This window comes from Excalfactoria chinensis, chromosome 5 (assembly GCF_039878825.1).
Source record: "Excalfactoria chinensis isolate bCotChi1 chromosome 5, bCotChi1.hap2, whole genome shotgun sequence".
NCBI classification, from domain to species: Eukaryota; Metazoa; Chordata; class Aves; order Galliformes; family Phasianidae; genus Excalfactoria; species Excalfactoria chinensis.
The window spans coordinates 28,893,086-28,917,819 of NC_092829.1; the positions used below are offsets into that span (position 1 = coordinate 28,893,086).

General features: G+C 45.7%; 1 protein-coding gene across 8 annotated transcripts; it reads right to left on the bottom strand.

Annotated features, from left to right (window-relative positions):
- Window positions 1–903: 903 nt before the first annotated feature.
- On the bottom strand, window positions 904–19,891 carry BMF (Bcl2 modifying factor). Of its 8 annotated transcripts, none has more exons than XM_072338249.1 (4): window positions 19,764–19,891; window positions 17,259–17,354; window positions 15,906–16,069; window positions 904–3,094 (listed from the first exon to the last, which is right to left on the bottom strand). In XM_072338249.1, the coding sequence occupies exons 2-4, from the start codon at window positions 17,347–17,349 to the stop codon at window positions 2,993–2,995; spliced, it is 357 nt and encodes a 118-aa protein (XP_072194350.1). In that variant the 5' UTR covers window positions 17,350–17,354; window positions 19,764–19,891; the 3' UTR covers window positions 904–2,992. The 8 variants fall into 8 exon arrangements, with proteins under 8 accessions (XP_072194350.1, XP_072194346.1, XP_072194347.1 ...); XM_072338245.1 differs by having other exon boundaries at window positions 17,034–17,354; XM_072338246.1 differs by having other exon boundaries at window positions 17,034–17,354; window positions 19,827–19,848.
- Window positions 19,892–24,734: the final 4,843 nt, after the last annotated feature.

A 24,734-nucleotide genomic window follows, 5' to 3' on the forward strand; every position in this document is an offset into this window, starting at 1 on the left:
CATGAAACAGCTCCTTTTCCTCAAGTGAAAAACCAGACTGCTCCATAACGTCTACATGGAGCAAAATAAGAATTTTGGGTTGACAGAGCATATTTCCTTTCTCCAAGATACGCAGATACGGAATATAATTCAAATATATTATCAGCGGTTGCAAATCTCTGGCAACATCAACAACCATGCGTATTGCAGGAAGTCAGCCTTTGTCTAGGAGTAGCTCTATGTCTCCAATGAAGTATTGTTGTTCGAGGAGATTTTAACTAAAAACCTTGGCATGACCAATTTTGATAAGTTTGTTGTTACAATGGGAAATATGGACTGGCAAAGTTGTGTCTTTCCCTGAGCCAAGTGGTTCTATTCAGGCAGTCAGCCTGACTGCTGAACGATTTCAGGTATTTGTTTCTCCACATTAAGAACAGTTATGTCCTAGAATAACTGGTAGGGTTGCAATACCAGAAAGTGCCAATACCAGACCTATCTTTCCAGCTTACGTATTCAGAGCAGATACTGGCATTATTGGCCTGTTTCACAGTCAAGTCAAAGCAGAGGGGAAGTGGAAAGCTCCTGATGTTTTTTTAGGTGTCAGATGCACTTGTTGAGTCTTTCATAGTTTGTGGGGCTGTTATGATGAAGCTTTGATCTACTGGTCTGTGACTGTGCCCAATGAAGGGGCCATGGCACCCAGTGGGAAAATGCAAGCGTCAAGTCCTAGAGCATGCTGGCAGGCAACACAGCTGCATTGCTCCCTGAGCTTCAGCACATGCACTCCAGCCTCTTTTAAAATCTTAAAATTTTCCATTTTAAGAGTCTTGCCCTTATCATCTGGTTTCTTATGGGCACCCAATTCAGTCTGTTCTCACACTACCCCTCAGGCTTTCCTCCCCCCCACCCCCCCACCCGCCCCATTAAAGTCCTTGTTCTCCAATGACCAGCGTTTAGTCCAAGCAGACTGTGCAAAGCAAGGTATGGAAAGCCTCATCTCTGTAAAACATAGGTAGAGAGTGGCTTCTCATACTGCTGCAACATAGTCAGCAACAGCTAGCACTTGTATCCCTCCGGGTAACTCTGTAGTGCACATGCTTAAAGAAACAACAAAAAAAACTAAAACAACTCCCTCCCTCCAAGAACCTCCCCCCATCCTAAAACCCACCCCCTAAAATATTACTTGAGATTCATTTGCATGAATTATCAATCATCTTGGACAAACGAATTACTCTAGCCCTAGCTAGAAAATAATAATAATAATAATAACATAAAAGGAGAAAAAAAAAGCGTTTCTCACAAACTCTCATTATGTTGCAGGAGAGTGATTGTGAATATATGAAAGTGAAAAAAGGTTTTGACACCTCTTCCAGGGAGCTAAAGCACAGTTTGCCACAATAAAGCAGGATGCAGATAGAGAAAATGGAGCTGGAAAAGAGGGAGAAAGTCCACATTTAAATGCGCTCAGCAAATTGTTACCATACACTATAGTGCATTGATGACATCATACCAAAATACCAGAGAAAGCATGAATTGCAGAAAAATATGCAGAGAGAGGGATGGAGGAGAAAGTATATGTGCAAGTAAACTACTCTTCTCATACAGTAATGCCTATTTGTCAGAGTTGACCAAAAGCAGAAAAATTTCTCAGCAGCTGAAGTTAACATTTGTAATGGGGTTAAAGAGCAATTCTCTGGACAGATCTTCCTTAAGCTAGTTTTGTAATTTGAGATCTACAACAATGTGCAGTGGAGATATGGAAGTGGTCTGAAAAAAATGAAGTCTGTACTGTTTTTTCTGTTAATATTTTACCCAAGTTACCACTGGGTTTGTGAACTAATGATATTTAAGGCTACACAGAGGAAGCCTTAGATCTTTAAGGCTGCATCCTTTTGGTAGGGTTATTTTCCTGTGCTGATCCGATAGCATCAATCGCATGGACAAATTTCTGAGTGCATAGAAACTAGGAACCACTAGAAGGTCTCTCATGAAATAATATTATTGCTACTAGTCAGTATATGCCTCCAAACACTACTTAATGGAGTAATGAACAGATTGTTTGTACAGTGTATGTGTCAAACTAGCTGCTAGTTAATGTTCCTGTCAAATCCTAAAGCAATTCTAATCAGACACCTGGGACCTAAGCCTTCCCAGCCAACCACATTATGGTGACAGGAGAGAAAAACAAACAAACAAAACCACTCATCATAAAACTAATAAAAGCATTTACAATAGCATTGTAGAAAAAATGACACGTGTCATATTCCATGGTTTTTAGTTTCATGCTGGCTTTCGGGTATTGTGAGTACTCAACTGGAAGTGAAGAGGGACAGAAGTTAATAGCCACCAGTAACTCCAGGAATGTTTTTAAGAACATTCAACTGAAACAGTTTGGTCTATTGGCAGCAATGACAAAGAGAGCTGCAACTGGCGCCCAATGGAAAGATTGAGGACATTGTATTTCTTCATGAGTTTGTCTCACATAGGATGCAAAGAAATAAACCCATTCAGAAAACTTGTAACCTGCTGAATATAAGCTACTGAAATGTTTACACTGTTAAAAAGAACTTTCATCATGGAGGAATCATCTCTGCTTGTGAAGATACCCAAAGTACATTTGATGTTCAAAGTCATCAGTCCTCAGACATCATTTTTAACTAGCAGTCAAAATGACACTCCTGCACTCTATCATTGAGTGACACACAGGGCAGAGGAAACTGTTAGCCTAATACCTGCCTCTCCTGCACAGAGGTTATCGGTGCGGGGAACCACCAGCAAGCTTTACCAAACACATCCACATTCTGGCTTTCCTTCGACAGTGTTGGACAAGAGCTCCCCGCCTCGCAAGGCAGGGAGCAGCAAAGAAGAGTCCATAAAACCCCAAACTTGAAGACGAGTATAAGAATTTCAGAGTCCTCACATCCGGCCGGCGGTGTGCACGTCTCTCCCTCGAACCAGTGTTTGTTCAGTGCTCCCTGCAGACTGGATGTGGCCTGAAACAGGTGGGTGAAGCTCACCTCTGCCCAGTGCGGTTCCTGTTCGCCTCCACATTTAAGGCCAAGTTGTGTAGAAAGAGAAAAAGCTGCCACCACACTTGATTTCTGTTCTGCTGATGCTGTAGAGAACAGTTGAAACAAAGTTATTTATATTTCTAGAATTGCAACATACCACTTCTCTTTTCCAATAACAACTCAGTTACACTTTTCAAGAGCAGACACTTTAATCCCATCAGCATAACAAGGGGGTGCAGCAAGGGATGAGAGGGGAGAGGGAAATGATAAGTTCTCCAGAAATAATTGTAGCTCTAACATTACAAAAAGAAAAGAGCAGATCCTTTATGCATTGTGCACAAGAGGATTAAACTTTTTTTTTTTTGCTTGTAGGATTGTGCAGAGTTTAGCCAAGTGCTGTTTTTAATCAGATTGGCTTCTGAGCCTTTTCAAAAGCCCCAGCTGCATGAACAAACAACTTTTTTTTTTTTCTTTCTTTCTTTTTTTTTTTTTTTTAAAGCCCCCCTTTGCCCCAAAAGTTAAAAAAAAAAAAAAAAAAAAAAAAAAAGTAAAAATATAACTGGTGATCCATCTGTAAGTGATTTGACACCGTGAAGGTCAAAGGGTTAATCTTCAATTTAAACCACACTGCTGAGACAGCAAAACTCTGATTTCATCTAGTACAAGAAAACACATTCGTGCACACACACACTCCCCCACCCTCCCCCCACCACATTTTCCTTCCCAGCATCTCCAAGATAATACTGCCCTTTTTATAGCCACTTTTGACAGTAAGCCATAAATAATCAGCCTTGGAGCCCTTTCCTACTGACTGGAGCCAATTAAACCTTAAGCAAGAACATACTTGAAAACACACAAAAAACCAAAACCAAGAGGTTATTTCAGGTCCCATTGTCAGGGAAGAAACATGGGAGTTGAGTTTCAGGGGGACACCAGACTCTATAATGCAGCTCTGGGGCAGGGACACTGTCCCTTCTTTTGTTATGTGTAATCACCCTGCAAAAGTGGCTCTTATTATACCCCCACCTTCCCGCACTTTAATGGCATCTCACACAAACAGGTGGGTTTCTCTTTACATTGCTCAGCCCGAGATACTATTTCACCTCAATAACCAGCTCTCTATTAGAAGTCAGGCTTTGTTTTCTCATCCAGAATTCCATATTTGTTAAGCAGGACTGATCATTTCTGGAAAACAAAACAAATCAGCCCCGATTCCCCCCTTCCCCCCAATCCCCAGCAGACAAGGAATCAGAAGACTGACTTCCAACAACTTTGCTTCAGTACACAGGAGTTCATAAAAGAGCACTGAAGCACATTATATGAACAAGATGTTTCAACTTAGATTAGCCCAATAGGGCAGAACAACGTGGTTGTAAGGCATTCTTTATATAATCACAAATAGGGGAGAGCTGCAATTGGAGTTAGCATATTTGAGATGAGCTCTCCAAAGCCATCCCAAATATTAATTTATATTCATACTTAGGCACAAGTAGGTCTGTGCCATTTGTATCACATATTGAAACAGCTTCAGAAAACCTGTGCTCATCTTGCATCTTAGCAGTGGTTTGTGCTCCTTAGCCTCAAGACTTACCAGTTGTCTCCTGGATTTAGAGTAATTCTCATGGATCTAATCACACATTTAAACACTATTGTGTTTGGTGCATGATCCACAGATGGCAATTCTAGAGCTTGGCATCATCTATATCAAAGGAACCAGTCCTGGGTTCAGTCCATACAGACCGCCCAAACATGGCTAGGTTTACATGAAAACAGTTGTTCATACACTGTCCTCTAGGGCTGGGTTACAAACACCTAAATTGTTCTCAAAAATCAAGATGCTCTTTGTTTTCCTGTTTGCTTCTTAGTTTGACCAAGCTTGTCCTTTCTTGTTAAACTCCAGAGACCTTTTTCACCCTCCTTCACACTTCCAAACCTGCTCAAGCACGCACGCGGGACCTGATGTTCTGATGACATCTAGATACCATGCATTTATCAAGCTATTATGGCTTAAGCTAAATGCTCCTTTAGATCTTCATGGTAACATGTCAGTGAAGCAGCATGCAAGCACAATACCTTCTTCTGCAATTACCACAAGCACCGAACTATGCTTGGAGGGGCAGAGTGGATAAACATACTACAGATACTCTGTAGGGAATACAGTTACTTTGGCAAATTATTTCATTCCATTGTCGGACAAAAGAGAAGATAAGTGTCTTACAGGGAACTGGTAATGGAGATTCAAAGTCACTATCAAAGATGCTAAACTTGAAACTCTCCTGTGTTAATTTCACTACTTTTTTGGTAAAGCATTTTCTTCTTTCTCCAGTTTAAAATGTTTCTCATTATTTGCATGAGACACTCAATGAAATTTGCATACAAAGAAGAGCTCAATAAGAATCATTTCAACCTGCTTCCCCCCGTTTATAAAAACTAAGATCTCAAACAACTTTACAAAGGATATTGACATCATTCATTTTGTTCTGGAGTGAAAAAACTGAGCATGAGGCAACTCGCTGCCTAAAACCTTCCAGCAGGCCAAGGACAACTTTCTAGGTTTTATGCTTAGACCACAGGCCTTCTATTTTCCTGGGTCCATATTTAGCCAGCATTTCCTTCCATGGGGATTGTAGCTCACACACACTTTCACTGGCTTGCAGACTGAAGAGGTCTGCTTGCATTGTCCTCACCTTGCACTGGTACTGGAAAGGGAAACAGAGCAGGAAAGTGATCGAGGCCAGAACTGATCTGCCAAAAGAAGCTACCTTTACTATTGATCATGTCATCCTAATCCATCTGATCCATGCTATCACGTAGTCAAATCAATGCTTGTGCCAGCATGACAGCAAGGCAGCTTCAGGAGAAGAGCAAGATGGACTGCTTCTATCTGGGGCAAGCCTAGCTAACAGGGCTTTCATAATTATGGTTTCACTTCAGGGCTGATCTGCTTTCTGTGGCACCAATTCAGCATGGGATAAGAGCCACAGAATGGAAATGGTAGATATAATTTGCAACAGAGATAGATAAACCAATTTATGGAAAGAACTTCTGAGCCTAAAAAAAGTACTTCTCACAAGTTTCAAGAGCTTTCCTCTAGAAATGTCTTTGCCAAGACCAAAATACTCAAATATCTCAGAACTGGTGGTTTTCCTTTTGGTGGAGTTTTTTTTTTGGTTGTTTGTGTTTTTTTTTTTGTTTTTTTTTTTGGGGGGGGGGGGGGGGGGGGAAGTTTATGGATTTGCTGTTGGTGTTTGTGGTATAATTCAGCTGCCAGGAAGGACAGAAAAACCAGGAGAATGACTCTATGAATTCTGCATCTAATTTTTTTCAGATGTGGTATGTTTCAAGTAAATAAGTAAATTCTTGCAGTCTTCTAGAACTCAGGACTATTGCAGCCTGGGACAGTACTTTTCCTAAACTTTGCTATGCTGATTTGACCCTCACTGTAGCATTTCAGCACTCAGTCTTACTACTGCAGCACAGTATCAGGGATGAACACCTTGCTACGTCCATATACCAGAAACAACAAGCATTTTGAACCTTCTTCCCCAAGACCAAAAGAAGCTCTTTTTGCCCTCTACGCTAACCAAGACTACAGTTGTGAAAACACTAAGTCAACAAAAAGCTGGAAACACATAAAACCATTTCCTATTGCAGCTGCTTTTTAAAGGGGATATCCTTAAGAGACTGTCTGTCTGAGATGTTAGCATGAATGCTTCAATGAGTCACAAGGAAAGGGCATTTTACAGGAAAAGTGTTCTGTGCAGCACCAACAGCACACCAGCAAAGCCTACAGCATGAGCTGTGCTGACAAAAGCCAGAAAACTGGTAAACAACAAAGTGACAACAACTTTCCTGGAAGCAAATTAAAGGGAGACAGAACTGACCTTACATTTATTCTCTCCTCATAGTTAATACTCCTAATTTGTTTTATGCTATCAGTATACAGACATGCAACCATCAAACAGCAACCCAGATATCAAAAGGTTTTTACTCCTTCCAAGCCCTCGAACACGGTGCTCAAAGGAAAATCAGTACAGGTGATACAACTTAAAGAAAACTTCATCTCTCAGCCAGCTCCTCGAGTCCATGGGCATAAATGTTTAAAAGATTAATCCTATTATTTTTTACCATCTGACAGAGGAGCCATTACTGTCCATGAAGAATATGTTCATCATACATGCACACGCTGCATGTGGGTATGGCACATTCCTATCACGTATAAAGAACTGTGCACCTGTCTGCCCTCTTCAGCTTATGGGCGACTTTTGACTTTACTTCACAGTTCAGAGATGGTTAAGGGTCAAATTTTGATCCTCTCTTAACTGGAAGGATTAAAATACAAACATAAACAGCAACATTGTAGCAAAAGAATACTGGCATATGTGCACATAAAAACATCATTCTTTCTTCAATGACTAATACAAGTACCAGCAATAAGTAGTAGGGATTTTATTTATTCACTGAAAACAAAAATACTTGCACACCGGGAACAGCTGCTGACTCATCGCTGAGGGCTGTTTTGGCTGCCAGGTGGCTGGAGGCACATTGTGCTACCACAAAATGTGCTTCAGCGCACAAAGACTAGAAAGTCACAGTCCCCACAGCAACAGAGGTTACAGAAGATGTCCCTCACAGTTGGAGAGAGAAATGGAAATCAAATTCAGGTCTTTCCAGCTGTGATTGCTAATGACCAAAGAATAATGCATGTACTTTAAAAAAAAAAAAAAAAGAAAGAAAGAAAAAGGAGACCGTAACAGAAAACAACAGAAGGAAGAGCATGGCAGCACAGAGAGAGGACAGGGAATGTCCTGACTCGCACAGCCTCTGGTTCTGCTGAACAGGGCAATATTAGAAGCTGAGAGAGACGTTCTCCTGAGCAATGCTCCTTCGGACAGAGCCCCAGCAAGGGCTTTGTTTTGCAAAGCAAGACAAGCAGTGTGTGTGTGTGTGCTCCTGCAGAGAAAGGGTTTTCCTCCTTGCACAGGAGCAGAAAAAAACTGGCAGAGAGGGACACGGTGTGAGGCAGAGGATGGACAGGAGGAGCACCAGCCTGGTCAGCAGGCCTCAGGCCCAGACCTGCTTCGGGTGCAGGTGAGCCCTTTCTGGGCTGTCTTGTAGCTCACAAACAAGCAGGCAGCTGCTGGTCTGTGCCTTCCTCTTGGGCCGAGCCTGCAGGAAGTGGAAGCAGACAGGCGCCATGGCAACAGCCAGCTGACTGCGAGCTGGGAAGGGCAGCCACCGGCCAGCGCGTTCCCAGGCCCACAGCACCAGCCCGGGGCACGGAGTTATTTTCCACCGCAGAGGCGGGAAGGAGAAGGTAAATAAGGGTCCTGTATTTCCACAGGCTGCACCTGGTGCTGCCTTGCCCTCAGAGTTGTGCCTGGGCAGGGCTCACTCCCCACCATTCTGGGATCCAGGGTGCAGCTCGGACATGCAGGACACCCGTCCTCTGCTGTGCAGGCTGAGCACGGGAGCAGGACACGTTGCAGCCAGGCAACAGAGGCAGATCTCTTTTCTTAGCATTTAAACTGGCTCTGAGACACTGTGCAGCGCACGGGAAACACCCCCTAGTGATTACAGCACACCTCAGGCTTCCAGCAAAGCAAAGCTCTGGAAGTTCTGTGGGACAACAGTGCAGTGGGACGAGCGCAAAGGCAGTGCTGCGCCGCACCAGGGGGAGCAGGGGGCAGGCAGGTGCAGCGCCGCAGCCTGCGGGCACAGCCGCCTCTCGTCAGCAGCTCGGATGACTCACAGGCTAAATTTAGAGAGCGATATAAACACAGCAGCCACAGCACAAATACTGCCCGGCAGATCCATTCTCACGCACTGCACCTCTTGCCTCCTCACTCGCTGGGGTCAGTGCAGCCTTCAGGGGCTCGCTGCTGCTACGGGGCCTCTTGGAGATGGCTGCAGCTCTCCATTGCCAGACTCTGGTAACAGGTTACATCAGAAAGACTAATTTGGGGTAAAAGAAGTTGCTTCACTGCTTTATTTTTAGACTGCTATTCTTTTGGCTGTGGCGCGGTCCTCAGAAAGACTATTTTGCCACTGGCAATGGCAGCTACCAAGAAAAAAAACAAAACACCAAGCAAACAGCAAAACAAAACAGACTATAAAAGGCTAGTGGGACATTCCCCTTCACTGGCTTAAAACAAAGGAGAACTCTGCAGTTGGACCCTCACTTCCCCATCTTTCTACCATAAAATTTAATTGGGTAAAATGCAAACATGCACACTCCTACCATAAATAATCACTCCAAGTATCTCATCATCTCCCCAAGAGACAACAGTATCTTCATAAGATCGACCAACCTAAGCAGAGGACTGTAGGCTGAATTGCCGGGTTCCCATCTGTGATCACTGCATGATCTCAGACAAGTTTTAACCTGTGTTTCCTTCTCTCCCATGCTAACAAATAAGTGCAATATTAAATGTAACTATCTCTAAATTGAAAAATTATTTCTCAGCTGTTGCATTGCTGAAGAAATGCAGCACAGCCTGCAAAAAAAAAAAAAAAAAAACAACAAAAAAACAACACTGTGAAGCACCACACACTATTTAAACCACACAAAAATACATCAGGTGATGCTAGAAATACTGAAGAATGCCTCACCATATTTCACTTGTACTGTCCCAGAAAATACTTAATATTTTTTAAGGGGGTGCAATCATGATATTTTGAGACTGTAGCTCTACTGCCTGAAAGTACCCCAGGAGGAGGCATTCCCAGCATCCTGTTACGCAGACCTCACTTCTCTCCCACCACCAGACTCCCCTATCCTCTGCCCGGTTCCTCTACCAAAATAAGGCAAGAAGTTTTGCTTTTTTAACATTATCCACTTTTTCTAGCAGGAAAAAAACAAACAAAAACAACAACAACAACAACAACAACAACAACCAGAAACAAATGTAATACACTTTAGACTTTTGTCAGATGAAAGTGCAGAAGAAAAAAAAAACAAAAAACCGATTATGCTGACACCAAAGTTTTGTTTCTTTATTAAACTCATGTGTAACAGTCTGAAAACCATGACAGCATGCAACTGCTGCATTGAGTTTGTACAGCTTAGTCTTCAAGAGCAGCCTTGTGTGGCTGTCTGAGGAAAAGCAGAGGGCAAGTACATGCAATAGCTCCCCCTAATACTCTTTCAGCATCTAACTATTTTGAGCTTACAACTTCCTGAGTCAGATCTGGTTTCTGTTTACCTAGTGACCTTTGCAATAGCCATAAACTTGTTCCAGTTATCCCTGAGCCCAGGTAAAGTACTGGGATGCAGTCCTTCTTGACAAAGAGCCCCAGAGCTATGTATTGCACAGAAAAAAACTACCTTATTTACTTCAAGCTGTCTCCTACTAGCTTGACTTGATTTTGCCTTGTTCTTGTACTGGGAGAAGCGAGTTTATCCACAACTTCATGTCACTTCTGATTTCAGATTAATATTGCTGCCTTGCCTTGTATATTTCTTAGGCTTATCTGTCCTAGCCCATTTTCCTTTCTCATAGAGAGATTTCAATATCCTTCTTTACCTTTGAACCCTTCACAGTTCTGCTGTTTTATTTTTAGAAGAAAATAAATCAGAACTATATGCAAAATTCAAAATATAGGAGAAACATGCATCTATACAGTGGCATAGTTGTGTTCTTGCTCTTCATTTCCATCCTTTGTGTAACAAAGTATTTTATTTTAGAACAGAACTAAAAGGGTCAAGCAAGCTTCTGTTAACCTAATATCAAATAATCAGCTTCATAGGCAGCAAGATTTAGGAAGCATCAGAACAGGGCATGGGGCAACAGGTTGCCATGTCATTTGTATGTATAAGGGAACGAGTACCTCCAAGCTCACCCCTTTTTTTTTCGTTTTGGCCAATGAGATTGAAGAAATCTAACAAAATTAAGCAAAAAAATTAAAAAATAAAAATAAAAAGTCTGCCTCCACTTTCCCATTTCAAGATCCTGACTCCACCAATTGTGTGAACTCCTCTCCCAGCATACTCCTTTCCTCAGGCTTAGGATTCCAGTCGTATAGCTCTGCCTCTCAATTTTATCCATTTCATATTCTGCCTCTCCCCTGTTCTCTACACTGGGCTCACCTACTTAGAGAATTCTCAGCCTGATACTCTCCCATGCCATGCTCCTGCACACTTGGCCAGACACTCAAGCGCTGCACCAGCTTGAATCCCACAGTCAGCAAAGCTGAATTAAGATCACTGCTTTGTACAGCAGCAGCAGAGACTAGCCCACAATAGCCAGAAGCAGAGATCTTGAGATGTACAAACCTATTCAGGAAACAAACGAAAGCACTTACCCCAAGTCTCAGAGAGACTGCAGGTACAAGGAAAGGAGATGTTGGTGCTACAGGCTTAGTCGCAGATCAGTCTGGGAATTTCTACATTATTAAAAGTCTTTTCTGACTTATTTATTTATTTTAAATGTAAAGTCATGTAAAGGAGAACTTTCTTTAAAAAAAAAATAAAAATACAGTAAAAAAACCTAAGTTTAAAATTTCCAGAATGTCCCCAGTAAACAAAGGAGAAAGCCTGCTGGAGTTTTGGATAGCACTTGCACAGGTGGTGCTGTGTACCCACTATGCTGAACTAAGAAGCTTCTGACAAGACACCCAGGCTCCCTATTGCGTAAGCAAAGGTATCTCAGAGGAGGCCTCAATAATTCTCATGAGACACAGAGGGGAAAAAATATGCAAACACGTAACAAGTTTCACTTTCGAAGGAAAACAACATTTCCTCCCATACATTTTCAGTATCATTAAATTGAGACAAATGGTACAAGTCTGGTAGCTTGTCCACGACTGAGGAATACAGGCATCCAGACTCCACATATTGCTCGGCTCCATTGCACAGTGACAGCAAGAGTTATCTGCTGAATCAAGTTGGGAACTGTCAGAAATAACAATTTCTATAGCTAAATTCATGGGAGGTTTTTTGTGCATGGTCAGCACATCTTAATCAACTGCAGGATTCCTGATGTGTTGGAAAGGAGCTTTGTTGTTGTTTGTAATGCACTTATTTACTCAAGAAAGCTCAGCTCTGATTCGGCATCTGGTTCTCATTGAGGGTCAGCTTTTTTTAAAACCAAGCTTTCCAGATGGGTTGACTGAAGCACAAGGAGGTCAAGAGACTTGTCTGAGGTCATACAGCAAGTCAGTGGCTCTGCTTGGACTGGAGCCCAGAACTGTTCAAGGCTACTATTCCTTGACTCTTAAAGGCACAACTTCATTCCCCATGAAGTGATCACAACAAAGAAGACATGGAAAAAAAAAATGGTCCCCTCAAAGCTGCAGCCTGCTGTGATAGTTATCTGTTACAACCTGTAGTGTTCAGTGTCTGAATGGATCCACGTCAAAGCAGAGGGGCGCGACACCGATATACAGCATCATCCATCTCAGTCTTACATAATCCACATTCTCCTATAGGGCAGCTCTGCACTGCTGCTGCAACCTGTAGTTTTCTACTCACATTCCATCCAGCGGTGCAGCAAATCATGAAATTCACTGTCAGGCAAAACTGAAACCTCTCCTCAAGGCAAAGGAGGTCAAGTGCACTCCGGACCTGTGGAACAGCCTGAGTACTTGTTGCCACGGCCTGGACAAGGAGGCAAAGGCAACACATCCCTGCTGACTGACTGACCAACAGGGACCCTAAGCCCAGCTCTGTTCCTCACAGCCACCAAGTACACCCTTCAATCTATGTCACAGGCTGGGCCACAGTCAGACAGATACCATGGCAAATGCATGCTTGCTCCAAATGAAGAGGAATGCAACTGGTGCCCGGTTATCCCAAAGAAAGCATGACTCAGCTGTGTATTGTTTTCAAAGGGGCAGAGCAAGAAATGTGGAATGGAGGAATCATTGCCAGAGGCTACACAGCCTCAGACAGGTAAGGGCTGCCTCTAAAGAGCTTTAGAAAACAGACGGTCTTGCATGTCATTCTGAGGAGCCCTTCTGAAAGTGGATTAATCTTTAGCCAGGCTCTGATGCTCACAAACACTGAGCTTTGCTCAAGTCTTTCCTATGATAAATTCAGCACGTTAAAAAGATTAAAGCCACAGAGTGCTAGGGAATGTTGTATTACTGCTGTAGCGCTGTTCTAAGGATTAAAAAGTCAGGTTTTAAACCACTGTATTCTGTTTAATACATTATTAGGAAATAAAACCCTGAAAATGGTGTACATGCCAAAAACAAGCATAGGTGTGGCCAACTTTCTTCTTCTTACGAGATGCATACCCAAAAATCTTTTGCATAGCCAAGAACCACAAAACAAACACCACATAGCCAGAGAGCACAGGGAAGAGATAACAGTGACTCTCTAGGGTTCCCAGTGTGGGATGGGGTTAGATTGTGCATGCAGCTGAGTCCAATGACAACTCAGTGACGTCAGCCTCAGCAGCAGTTGCCTGTTTAGTTCCCTCTCACAGCCAGGGAACAACCAACAGCCTTTGTGTCAACACAGCCCTGCTGCTGCAGGAGCAAAAGGAGCGCCTATATCTGAACTGCTGGATTGTCTCACAGAACTCAAGAGCCAAGTGAGGGCAACTCTTGAGCTGGCCACGTGAATTACTCCAACACTGGAAGTCTCTCCTAACTCCTGCTGAACGAGAGCATGTTTTTTTTCTTTTCACAAGTTCACAGATAAGATGTTTTATAGTCCCCAAGAAGAGGCACAGCTTACTGAAAACCAGCCATGCTCTCTCTCAGGACTTCACAAGACCACAGTGGTGTGACTAACTTTGTGGTTTTCTAAATCTGATTCTAGACATCACTTTGGAAAGTTGATTTTGACTGGCCGTTTGAGATGGGCTGGAATGGGGCATCCAAATCTGTGTTCAGTTTTACAGCAAGCTAGATGACAGCCTGGTTTTCCATGTCCCAGACTGCCCCACAACACATTGTTAAGCCAGTCCATGCCTCTCCAGAGGCAGGCTGCTCAATTCCTCAGTGACAGGCTGCAAAAAGTCACTGCACACGGGACATAGGGACTGCATGCAGCCATGCCAAAAGCCATAGGAAATCCTCCATGCAGGGCTTGGAGGGGACTGGACATTTCAACAAAACACTCCATGGGGAACAGTGCCTCAGACACTAGTATGTGGCTCAGTAAGTAGTTTCCCTGACAAACGAGAAAGAATCCCCCAGCAGATACAAATGCCAAGGCCTATCCCAGGGTCGGGCTGTGGAGAACCACTGGCTGAACTATTCCATCCTCGGTTACGTTTCTGGATCTCTTCGGTTTTGTTTTCAAACGTAAGTGGCTGAACAGCTCCCCCCCCTTTACAACTTGTTGCTCTTCCAGTCCAAACAAAGACAGCAGAGCTCCTCCTCCGCTGGCTGCAGGATTGGGTAGTGCAGGCGGACGCCTTTGTTTACTAACTCTCCCACATGCTTGGCCGGCACGCACTGGGGCTGGCCGGGCAGCCCGAGCCGCAGCCCTGCGTACAGCGCAGGAGGCTGGCACTCCCCGCGGCCAAAAGCAGCAAAAGCCAGACCAGGGGCAGCTTCAGAGAACCGCTTTGGGTGGGCATTCTTGGATGCGTTTCCAAGGCACAGATATGAGTTCACTCCCCGAGATGCAAGGGGTCAAGTTACAACCAGTTCCACCACTTTACTCCAGGGCTCCTCCACTCTGGAGACATTAGCCTTCCTTTTACTGAGACAATCTGGCTGTAGATAGCTATTGCGATGAAAAGGTGTCGCTGGGGAAAACCCCGTTCAACCAACAACACATGCTAAAAAGCTTGAGGTTACTCGTCGTTTTCTGTAATTTGCAAAATGACATTCATAGCCCAATCCACCTTTCTAAAGGTTAATCTTCCTGTTACAGCTTTAACCTTCCGTTAAGAAGAGTCCTGTTTCCATCTTCTCTTTCTTATCACAGAGACAACTAAAACTTTGCCCTGCTACAAGCCACATCCTCTGATCAGGGCAGAGCTACTCACTTACCTTTGAAAAGAATTGCAACAGACTCCAAATTAACAACACCAACACATATGGAATGAGATAAGCTTCTGAAGTCACTCTCTGAAGTCAGCAAGAGTGTCAACTTCTTCATATGCACAGTTGGATACACACTGCAACACCCTGCTGGACTTGCATACAAGTAGTAAAGTGCTGCCAAACTCTGGTCACCAAACTCTGCATGGCTGGAATTTCTACTTGTTTACCATTCAGTAGGGGAAGGGAGGGAGAATGGAGAAAAAATCTACATTTTTAAGGGATGTGGCTTTTAATTTGTTTCTTTAAAAAACAGCAAAGTTTTTGTTTGTTTGATTGATTTCTTTTTTAAAGAAAAGTAAAACAAGATTCTGTTTTTCAGACTTGATGACATTTTACAGCTATATTATGTTTGAGGAAGTTGGTCACAAATCTGAGACACCAGCTAGGACTGTCTCACAGAGGAGCTGCTGGCAAATCCAGCATGATCACAGTATGCAATATTACTTGAGACAGCTATCCCTAGACAACAAGGAGTGCCAAAACAGACTCTAGGCTTGTTGTCATCTCCAAAATGAGGAACTGACACAAGTCACAGACAACCAGCTGTACCACAGAAGATGTGATGATGGAGGTAAGGAGAGCAGAGAAGAAAAGTAAAATGCTAGGGAAAGCATCAGTGACCCTGTTGCTGATGAATCAGGAGAGCCAGAATAGCAGACAACAGCAGCTACCTTCCCAGACAATAAGTGCAGTTCTATACATGCTCTTCCCCCTAACCTGCCAGTCTTTTACAGTGATCCATCAATCTAGCATGAGCAAAATACATAGGTATACCATGCTGTTTTGTCACTACTGGCAGCCCGTGGCTGCCTTAGGCAACAGCCTGCTTAGCTGAAGCCTGGAGCCAATCTTCTGGAGCACCACTCTTGGATAAGAAAGACCCCACCATCCCCTCTGGAAACACCCTACCCGCTGTATGTGGAGCCGGTGGAACTGGTCTGCAATGCACTGCAACTTCCGTGCAATCTGCACCTCAGTACGTGCCTCCCGCTGACCTTCCTGAGGCTCTTCTTGGAGATTTGGATCCAATGCAAAGCCAACTGGAGGGACATGTAAGCGGTAACCAGCATTCCCTACAAAACAGAGACCAGCAGAGTCATTCTCCTAGCACAAAGAATGGTTCTTTTATTCAGCATTACACTTCAGGCATACAGAAAGAGTTGCACATAATCCTGATTTTTTGACTCATTTTAAAGTCCAGCTTGTAAAGCCCAAACAATGACCGCATATACCGTACACATGCAGTACAAATTTAATTTGCTCAGCTTTAATTAGATTTCTAACAATTAAGCATAACATTGTGTTGCTTCCCCTAATCAAATGACTGGTAGGATCTTCCACTTGGTTCTTTTTGCTTGTTTACGGTTCAGACGAGTGCAGAGGTGTTGGTTTTTCTTTAATGACACTTTTACATCTCTTCCAACATCATTGCCTTAAGTTGTTCCCCTTTAAGGTTTACTGTATGTTTGCCTTCAGACTTTTCTCAGTTGTTTTCTCTGGTGTTCAGTGAGACTGACTTGAATTAAGGCTGGATTGGATACACAATACTGAGTGGTGTCCCATCAATTACCAGTAGAGTGCTACTTATTCAACAAGTTTAATTCCAGTAAAGAGCCTAAAGTCTGTCCCATTAGGTGGGAATTCTTGCATTTTCTTCTCTTCATTGCAAACTTTCAGGAGTTTTTCTTATGTGGATGAGTAGCACAAGAGGTTTAAAAAAAAAGTAGGTAAATGGTAGGGTATGACAGATGGTGAACATTTGAATGCCTGGCAGCAAAATAAAGTGACAGAATAGAGTGAAAAAGAAAAAAAAGTAGACGTATCAAGTACAGCAGAAGCAATCAGCAAGTGCCGAGTTCCTGCAATGACAAGCAAGGGTAAGAAAATACAAGTTGCCGCTCTTTAGGAAATAGGACAAAAGTAAAAATAATTTAAGTCTTTTAAGTTAAAGCTCTAACGAAATAAACTGCCTGACTGGGGGAGTGCTGAAGGGACAGTTTCCTTGCTGAAAAGCTGGTGATGTTGGAGTGCTCTTACCATAGAAGAGTCTCCGGGGCTCTTCAGTGACTCCACAAGGCAACATAACATCCTGACTGGAGGAGGATGGGCTGAGTGTTTGAGTTGCCTTGTCCTGCTGCTCAGGATGCCTGACACCGGGACCACAGCAGTGTGTGAGGGGAAATAGTTGAAACCTCCCCAGAAGGCAGCTGTAGGACTGGTTCTGTGTGAAAATGCCAGTTGCAGTCATCTCACCAGGCTGACCTGCAAGTCCAAAGTCATCAGAGTGAAACACGTCATCGTCCAGCCCATCCAGGCTAGAATAGTCCTCTTCCAGGTAGCTGGGGCGATCCATTGCTCCTGCAATAAAGAGACATTTGAGGAAACAGCTAAGACACGAGAATCACATCCAGGAGACAATGCCTTCTGCTCCGACAGTAAAACACAACTCTTGCTTCCATGTCTGCTGCCCCCTCCCTCCCAGTGCAGTCCATCTGGGTGAGCATGAGAGGTGAGAGACTCAGTGTTAAAGATCGGGGCTTTGCAGAAAGTCTGTGCGCCTGGCCAGAGAGAGCCAAAATTCACGTGTCTGAGACTCCACTCAGGGCTCCAATCCCTCAGCTGGTCACAGGGCAGGAGTCAACCCCCCAACCTCAGCACATAGAAACTGAAGACACTTGGTTGTAAAAACGGCCCCAATCCCTCAAGCTGCCCTGTTCCAGTCAGCTTCTTTGGGGTTTGCTCTGCTTTGGCCCGCTCTACTTGAACTGTATGGTTTGCCCCACTCACTTTTTCCCCCATCTGCTGAAACAGAGTTCATAATCACAAGGCTGCAAGGCCAGGTTTTTAAGAAACCCCAATGGCTGCAAAGCTCACAAGAGCTGGCAAAGCTGTTCCTGTGAAGTTCTCCACAGCTTTTCCCAACATAAACCAACCTTCCCTTCAGCTTCCCATTTCTTCCCTTGGCTCAACTCAAGACATGTCCCAAACTTGGCAACACAGCCATTTCATTACCCCTCTCACCCTTAAGGCTACATGCAATGTCAGTGCATCAGTTTGTCCTACTACTAAAGAAAAGGAGGAAAAAAGAAAACAAAACAAACAAACAACCCACATTTGTTAAGTGTCAGGCTTTAGAGCAGGACTTCTGCGTTCACCATAGCAAATACTCCCAAGCTCTGCTGCAGCACAAAATGGGACAAAGATGGCGGAGGAAAGAACTCAAACCCTAAATCTCTGTTTCAGAGCTCTTTGCAAACATACAGTAATTAGAAGCAGATTTTGCAGAAAGCCACAAGTCCCTTTACTGTTACCTGTGCATCTAACCCCATTGGAAGACAGTCTCCTAAGAGATCCATCTCCAGGATTTCCACCCAGTTCCAAACAAGGCAGTGAAATTCAACTCTTCACGTCTCTTCCTTTGCTCTGGTTTGCGAAGCATTTAACAGAACGGAAGACTAGCAAGAGGAATTTCAAGCCTGAAGGAGACATTAATAATAATTTTATAAGAACGTGTTCAGTGTTCCCCTTGGATCTCCCATCTCCCCCCAGGTGAGCTGCACTCACACACCAGTGTGTGAGAAGAGACAAAGGGCCTGAGCGGGTCACGAGCCGTGTGTGCAGGGCCTCAGCTGAGGGGCATATATTTGGGTTACCGCACCCCAGCAGCTCACTTGGCTCTCCACCGGCGCCAAAGGAAGCCTGCAGAAAGGATAGCAGCACCAGGGATGGATGACAGCCACGCTGCCTTCGCGTAACATTCACAACAACCTCATCAGTTGTTTAAGGGCAGCGCACCAAAGGGAGTCACAGGTCCTGAGACAGTGGCACAGATCTTCTGCCAGCTCTGCCCTGGGTGCACATCTGACAGCGAGGCAAAGAGATCGTGTATTTTATCTTCACAGCAAGGTTTGCCAAGTCTAATCCGTCAGGGCCCCACTGGGACACACGCGATCATCACAATAAAGTGCAACAAAGGCACCAAACGTTTCACAGAAGGAGGTTACAAAGAGCAAGATTTACTGGTCCTCCCACAGCTGAGGCAGACTTCAGAGCACTTGGGAAGTGCTGCGGACAGAACGCCAAAGCAGCGTAGAGGACAACTTACCCTAGAGCTCACTTCAGTTCTTCCCGAGAGCAGAGCGCACAGCTCAGTGACCGACGGCCGCCGAAACCGAGAGCCGCCCGCGGCAGCAGCGGACGCACAGCCCGGCCGCGCTCCCCCAGCGGCGCGTCAATGGGATTCCTCCGTGCGGCGGTCACATGCCCCGCGCTGACACCGCGCGGCAGAGCCGGGGGAGGGCTCAGCACACGTGCGTGCCAGCGTCCAAAACAAAGCCGGCCGCCCTCGCTCCGGCACCGGCAGCGCCTTAACTCCTCCCTCCCCACGACACTACAGCTCTCCCCCCGCCCGAGAGACGATCGCGGCCCCGGCGGACAGGGCTCCCCACGGCACCCCGCAGCCCGAAGGGCTCCGAGCCGCCGCAAGCTCCCTCGGTCTGGCGCTCCTCCCCAACCCCGCTCGCGCCGCTGTCCTACAAGGAAGCGAGCCCCGGGCGGCCGAGGATCCCGCGCGGTACCCACGCACGGACAGCGGTGCGATCGGCTTCCCAGGACGTACACGCGCGTTACCGGCCCCGCCGCACCCGCTTTGCCTCGCTCCGCCCGGGCCGTCCCGGGGCGCACCCTCGCCCCGGCGGCGCCGTCACGCCGGCCCCAGCACTTTGCCGCCCGCGGACCTGACGGCAAAGAGGCTCCCCAGGCACTCACCGCCAAGCGGGCCGGGCCGGGCCGGGCGTCCCGCGGGGATGGGGACGCCCCGGGAGGGGGGACCGTCACCGCACCTCCCCACCGCCAAACTGACACCGCCGCCGCCGGGCGCCCCGCGAACAGCTGACGGCGGCCCCGCCCCCGCCGCGCGCGCCCCGCCCCCGCCCGGCGGCCAATGGGCAGCGGGGGGGCCGAGCGGCAGCAGCCGACGCTCGCGGGGGGGCGGCCCGGGAACGGCCGAGGAGAGGGGCGGGAGAGTCGGGCCCGTAGGAGGGCCGGCCTCCGGGGGCGCGGCCGGGCTCGGGCCGGCGCTGGTAGAAGTGTTGCTGTTCCTTCTTCGGTCTGTTAGCGTGTGTCGGGGTGTCCTTAGGTGTACGGTGTCACTGCTCACGCGCCGCTCGTCGTTGGGGGAGAAAATAGTTTCACAGCCCCCGGAGCACGGGGATAACCCTCACGGGACTGGGAGCTCCCGCCCGAGGGAGCAGCTGGGGCCCGGGCGGGGATGATGTCAGAGCCGGGGCTGGGCTGGGAGCACCTCGCGGGACCTGGCTGTCCTGGATCGGTGCTGAGGGGCCGCTCGGCTGTGGGAGCACCGCAGCGTTTGGGCGGGGGCCGGCATCGCGGCCCCAGGTCCCGGCGGTGCCGCAGAACCCGGCCGGGGGAGCGCTGCGGGGAAACCCGGCACGTTGGTCTCACCTTCCTTGTCAGCGGTTTCTCATCCCTTGGTTCAAAGCGTGGGAAGGAGGCGCAAGGCTGCAGAGGCAGAGCGGGGGGCTCAGCCAGCCCAGCTGTGCTTGCAGTGGGGTTGCGGCATGCAGTCCAGAGACAGGACTGGTTAAAAAGGAGAGCACTCCGCACATAAAACTGTTTTTTTTTCGTGCTCTATCTGAGGTGGGAATGAGGAGGGGGAAAAGAAGCTTGCATCTGTTACCGTTCAGTGGGACTCGCTGCGCAAGCACTGTTGGGTTTAGAGCCCTGTGAAGCTGCTCTCAGCCTGAGTCTACTGCCACAAAGCAATCCCAAGTCATCCGAGAGCAGAGCCGTTGGCACGGATGGGCTAGGAAGCTGTTGGCTAGGTTTGAAACTGATGAGAGTTTGACTCCAGCAACAGCTAGTTATTTTCAAACACAACTTGTATTTCTTGGCTCTGTACAACTTAGAAAGTTCTCCTTCACTTTTAAAGACTGAATGTTGAGGGTTTTAGGCTCAGGGAATACTCTAGGACATTTGGTGGCTATTACAGCTAATGTGCAATACACAGAACTAGACACCTAAGCTAATAAGGATGAATTCTCAACAGTGCCTCCTGTGAGGCCCTCTCGTTGAGAAGATTAAGGAAAAGACGAAAGCAAGACTCAATGTGCCAAACAACGGCTTGCTGTTGTTTTGCTTACTCCACCAATTGTCTGTAGCCACAGTTTGCAGATGCCTTCGCCCTGAGCACAATAGCAAAACCTCCCCATACTCAGAGGTGCATCATCAAGCTCCTCGACTCAAAGCAGCACCCTGTCAGGTTGCCTGTAAAACCTACATAAGGAGATTCTAAAACCCAGCTGGTGGCTGAGAAATGTTAATTGCTGTCAAGTCTGCCACACAGTTATTGAGGTTTGTAACTTAAACTCAGAGGAGGGGTTACACTGGAAACCAACTGGTAGCAAGGTGAGGTGAATTGCCCCGTGTTCCTCATATAACACCCTCCTGAAAGGGCTCTGTGAGCCTCTCTGGCTAAACACTTCAGTCACTGTGATTTTGGGCGAGGTAGTTAAAATAGCCATTAATAGGTCAGCAAGCTAATAATGCGCTACCTCTCCAAGAAACCTGCTTATTTATGGTTCTTGTTCATTAGTTCATTTTTACTCTTGCATTTGCCAGAAGGGATGAGCTTTTTCTTCATTACCAGAGGATCAGTGCACGTCTGATTTGTACGTCACCATCAAGAGGGAAAGAAAAATGGCTAATTTCTTTCATTTTCATAAGTCTGAATCCTAAGTTAACAAAGCTTAGCTGCCCACTTTTGGCAGTCCAGGGAACTGGGGGTGGGAAAGGAAGGGCATGCTATCGATAAAAGCAACAACAGGCACTCTATATCTTCAAGATGTTCAAATTTTGTCACAGTGATGGTCAGGCGCTGGCAAAATGCCGGATGCTGGAGGGCTACTTCTCCTCGTAACTTGAATGTGCATTGCTATAAATAAAAAATGAATGCACTGCAATTCCAACAGCTTATGTCTTCCAGACTGAGTTATAACTGCCTGCTGGTTAGGCTCATTAACAGTAAAAACAGTACCTGATCGGCTTTGTTTTCATCTTGGTAAGCTGCAGTTGGGGCCACACTTACTATCCCCAGAGGCTGCATTTTGGGAACTCCTACTGTGTTGAAAATGTATGGAGACTGAAATCTATGTATATAATCAGGCTGGATGGTAAGAGAGCTCAGGAAGGATATTTGTGCCTTTCAATGATTAAAAAAAAAGATATGGCAGCATTTCCAAGAGAGGGGACTCAGAGGGATTCCTTGAGGAAATTAGACATTGTTAAGAAATGGCTCCGAGTAAATAGACCGAAACCAAGACAGAGACAGTGAGTCTGAAATGGAAAATTGCGAACTGAGGGCAAGTTATACCACCGAGCTGGCTGCATTCTGCAAAGAGAATTTCTACAATAGCACGGAGACGAGCGTCTTACCTTGGAACTGGAGCTGCAGGGTCAGATACTCTGCCAGATTTTTGTGCTTGTTAATGTACGTGGCAGTACGTTCATTCAACAGATTCATCTAAAATCATGTAGAGTAGCGCTCCACTAACATCTACAGAGGGAGATATCATGCCAGCCTAGAACCCTTCAGTTAGCCAGTTGCAGTGCATGGAAGACTACTGAACAGTATTGCTGCTTTGATTTAGTTACTCCCCGCTCCACTACACGTGCCCTATGTGTCTTCAGAACTCTTTCTCCTTATTTTAGTGACAAAATGCTATTGTCAGCATTGTTCTGTAATTGCAGATTGCATTGTAATTTTAGGTATGGGTCTTGCAAGCTGCTGTGCCTGGGTGGGCTCCTGAAATCCACGCAGGGCCAACTTGACGTTGGTGGGGGTAGTCTTTGCTAAAGCCCCACCTTTGGAAACCAAAAGCCTGTATCATCATCTCAGTTTTCATTTCTATTTTTCTAGCTCCCATGGTTGCAGTAGGGAAATTAAGAGTAGCCTAATGGATCATAAAGCTAAGCATGAACAGGAAAAACGCTTGGGGTTGATTATTTTGTTATCTTAAGGACATGGGGTCAATCTGATGATTTTTCAGGGGGATTTGTGTGCTTAGGATTGGAAAACACTGTATTCTGCCCTGACACATACCGACAGGCCTACTAGCTCTGTTCTACTACCACGGGAACATTTTACTGTCACTGTATGATGCAGAAAAGCCCAGCTTGAATTTCAGGTTATGATTGTCCTTGCACATTCCTCACACAAGCTAACCTTGTAGAGAAAGTTGGCCTTCGCTGTGACCTAAAGGGCTCATTGGGTTCCATGCACAGTGCTGATAGGCACAAGTGTTGCATGTTTGAAAAGGTGTATTAGAGAGCAGAATCACTTTCTGACTATAAATAATACAGAGAAGATATTGCTGCTGGGGTTTTCTTCTGCAGAGCCTTTGAAGAAGGCTCACTGGGACCTTTTAATTTCTCTCAGAGCAAACCTGAAACACTCTTTTCTCCCCAGGTATTGGCAGTATCTTGGGAACATGCTTTACCTTTTCTCAGGCTTCTGCCTGGTTCTTATTGCAAGGACCAAAGAAAGGAGTTGCATTTTGCAGTCAGTGGTGCCTATTGTCAGCTGTGCTTCACAGGCAACAGGTCAAGGGAAACACCAACAACTGGGGCTGAGATGTGCCTGTGTCTGTTCATCACCTTTCCATTAAGAGAAATGAAGAAGCAAACAAACAAAAGCATCTGTTGATTTGACTTTGACTGTTAAATTCTCTTGTCACGTAAATTCTCATCTTTGGGTTTCTTCTACTGCCTGCCTTTTCCCTCTGATTCTGCACTCCTATCCACTTTCTTCTGCCTTTCCCTGCCATGTTCTTATGTGTTTGCTTCTCCTTCCTCTGACGTGTTTCCCTCTTGCATTCTGTACCAAATCCTGCAGCATAAGCTCTATCAGATGCCCGACTCTGCTACTGGGACTGCATGAGGGGACTGTTCTAGATATTAACATAAAATACGCATACAGTATTTACAGAGTTGAGGCTTCATTCTATAAATGCCTGTGCCGCTCTTTGCCAAGGGTAAAGGAAAACTGACTTCAGAGGGATATGATCTGGCTGAAATACTGAGCACTCTGTTGGGCATTGCTAGCAACAGGCACTGAGAATACTCAGGAATCACCAGATATACTTGCTGCCTGGCAGAATTAGGTCTTTCCTCTGTATTGCTGCATGAAAAATGATGTACTGCTAAATGTCACAGCTGCCTCATGTGTAACCTCTAGGGCTGGCTCCATACTCTTCAATTTGCCTTCAGGACTCTGCCTGTATAAGGTTGTTTGATTCTGTGGCTCGAACCCTGCTGTAATCTACTCAGGTGGAAAAATCTGATTTTGAAATAAGTTAAAAGTATCAAAGTGAAACATTTAATCACTTTAAAAAATAACAACAATAATAATGTTCCCAGTCTACTTTTCCATTGCTTTTTGAATGAGTGACAGTACTAAGCTCTATCCTTGGACATGTGCACGTATTTTGAATTCCTTGATTTTTTATTATTCTCGGGGCTACTCACTGAGTACAGATACAGATTAGTGAAGTCTTTGCAGAACCAGGTCCTAGCAAAGTGCACTGCGTGTGGTCCCAGAAGAACTAGAACACAGACGTGTTGTCATTCCATCTTATGGAAGAGGAATACCGCCTCAACGTCGTGTGTTCTGTCAGAGCTGTCAGAGTATGCACAGTGGGCTAAGTGGACCTTTGGCTGCAA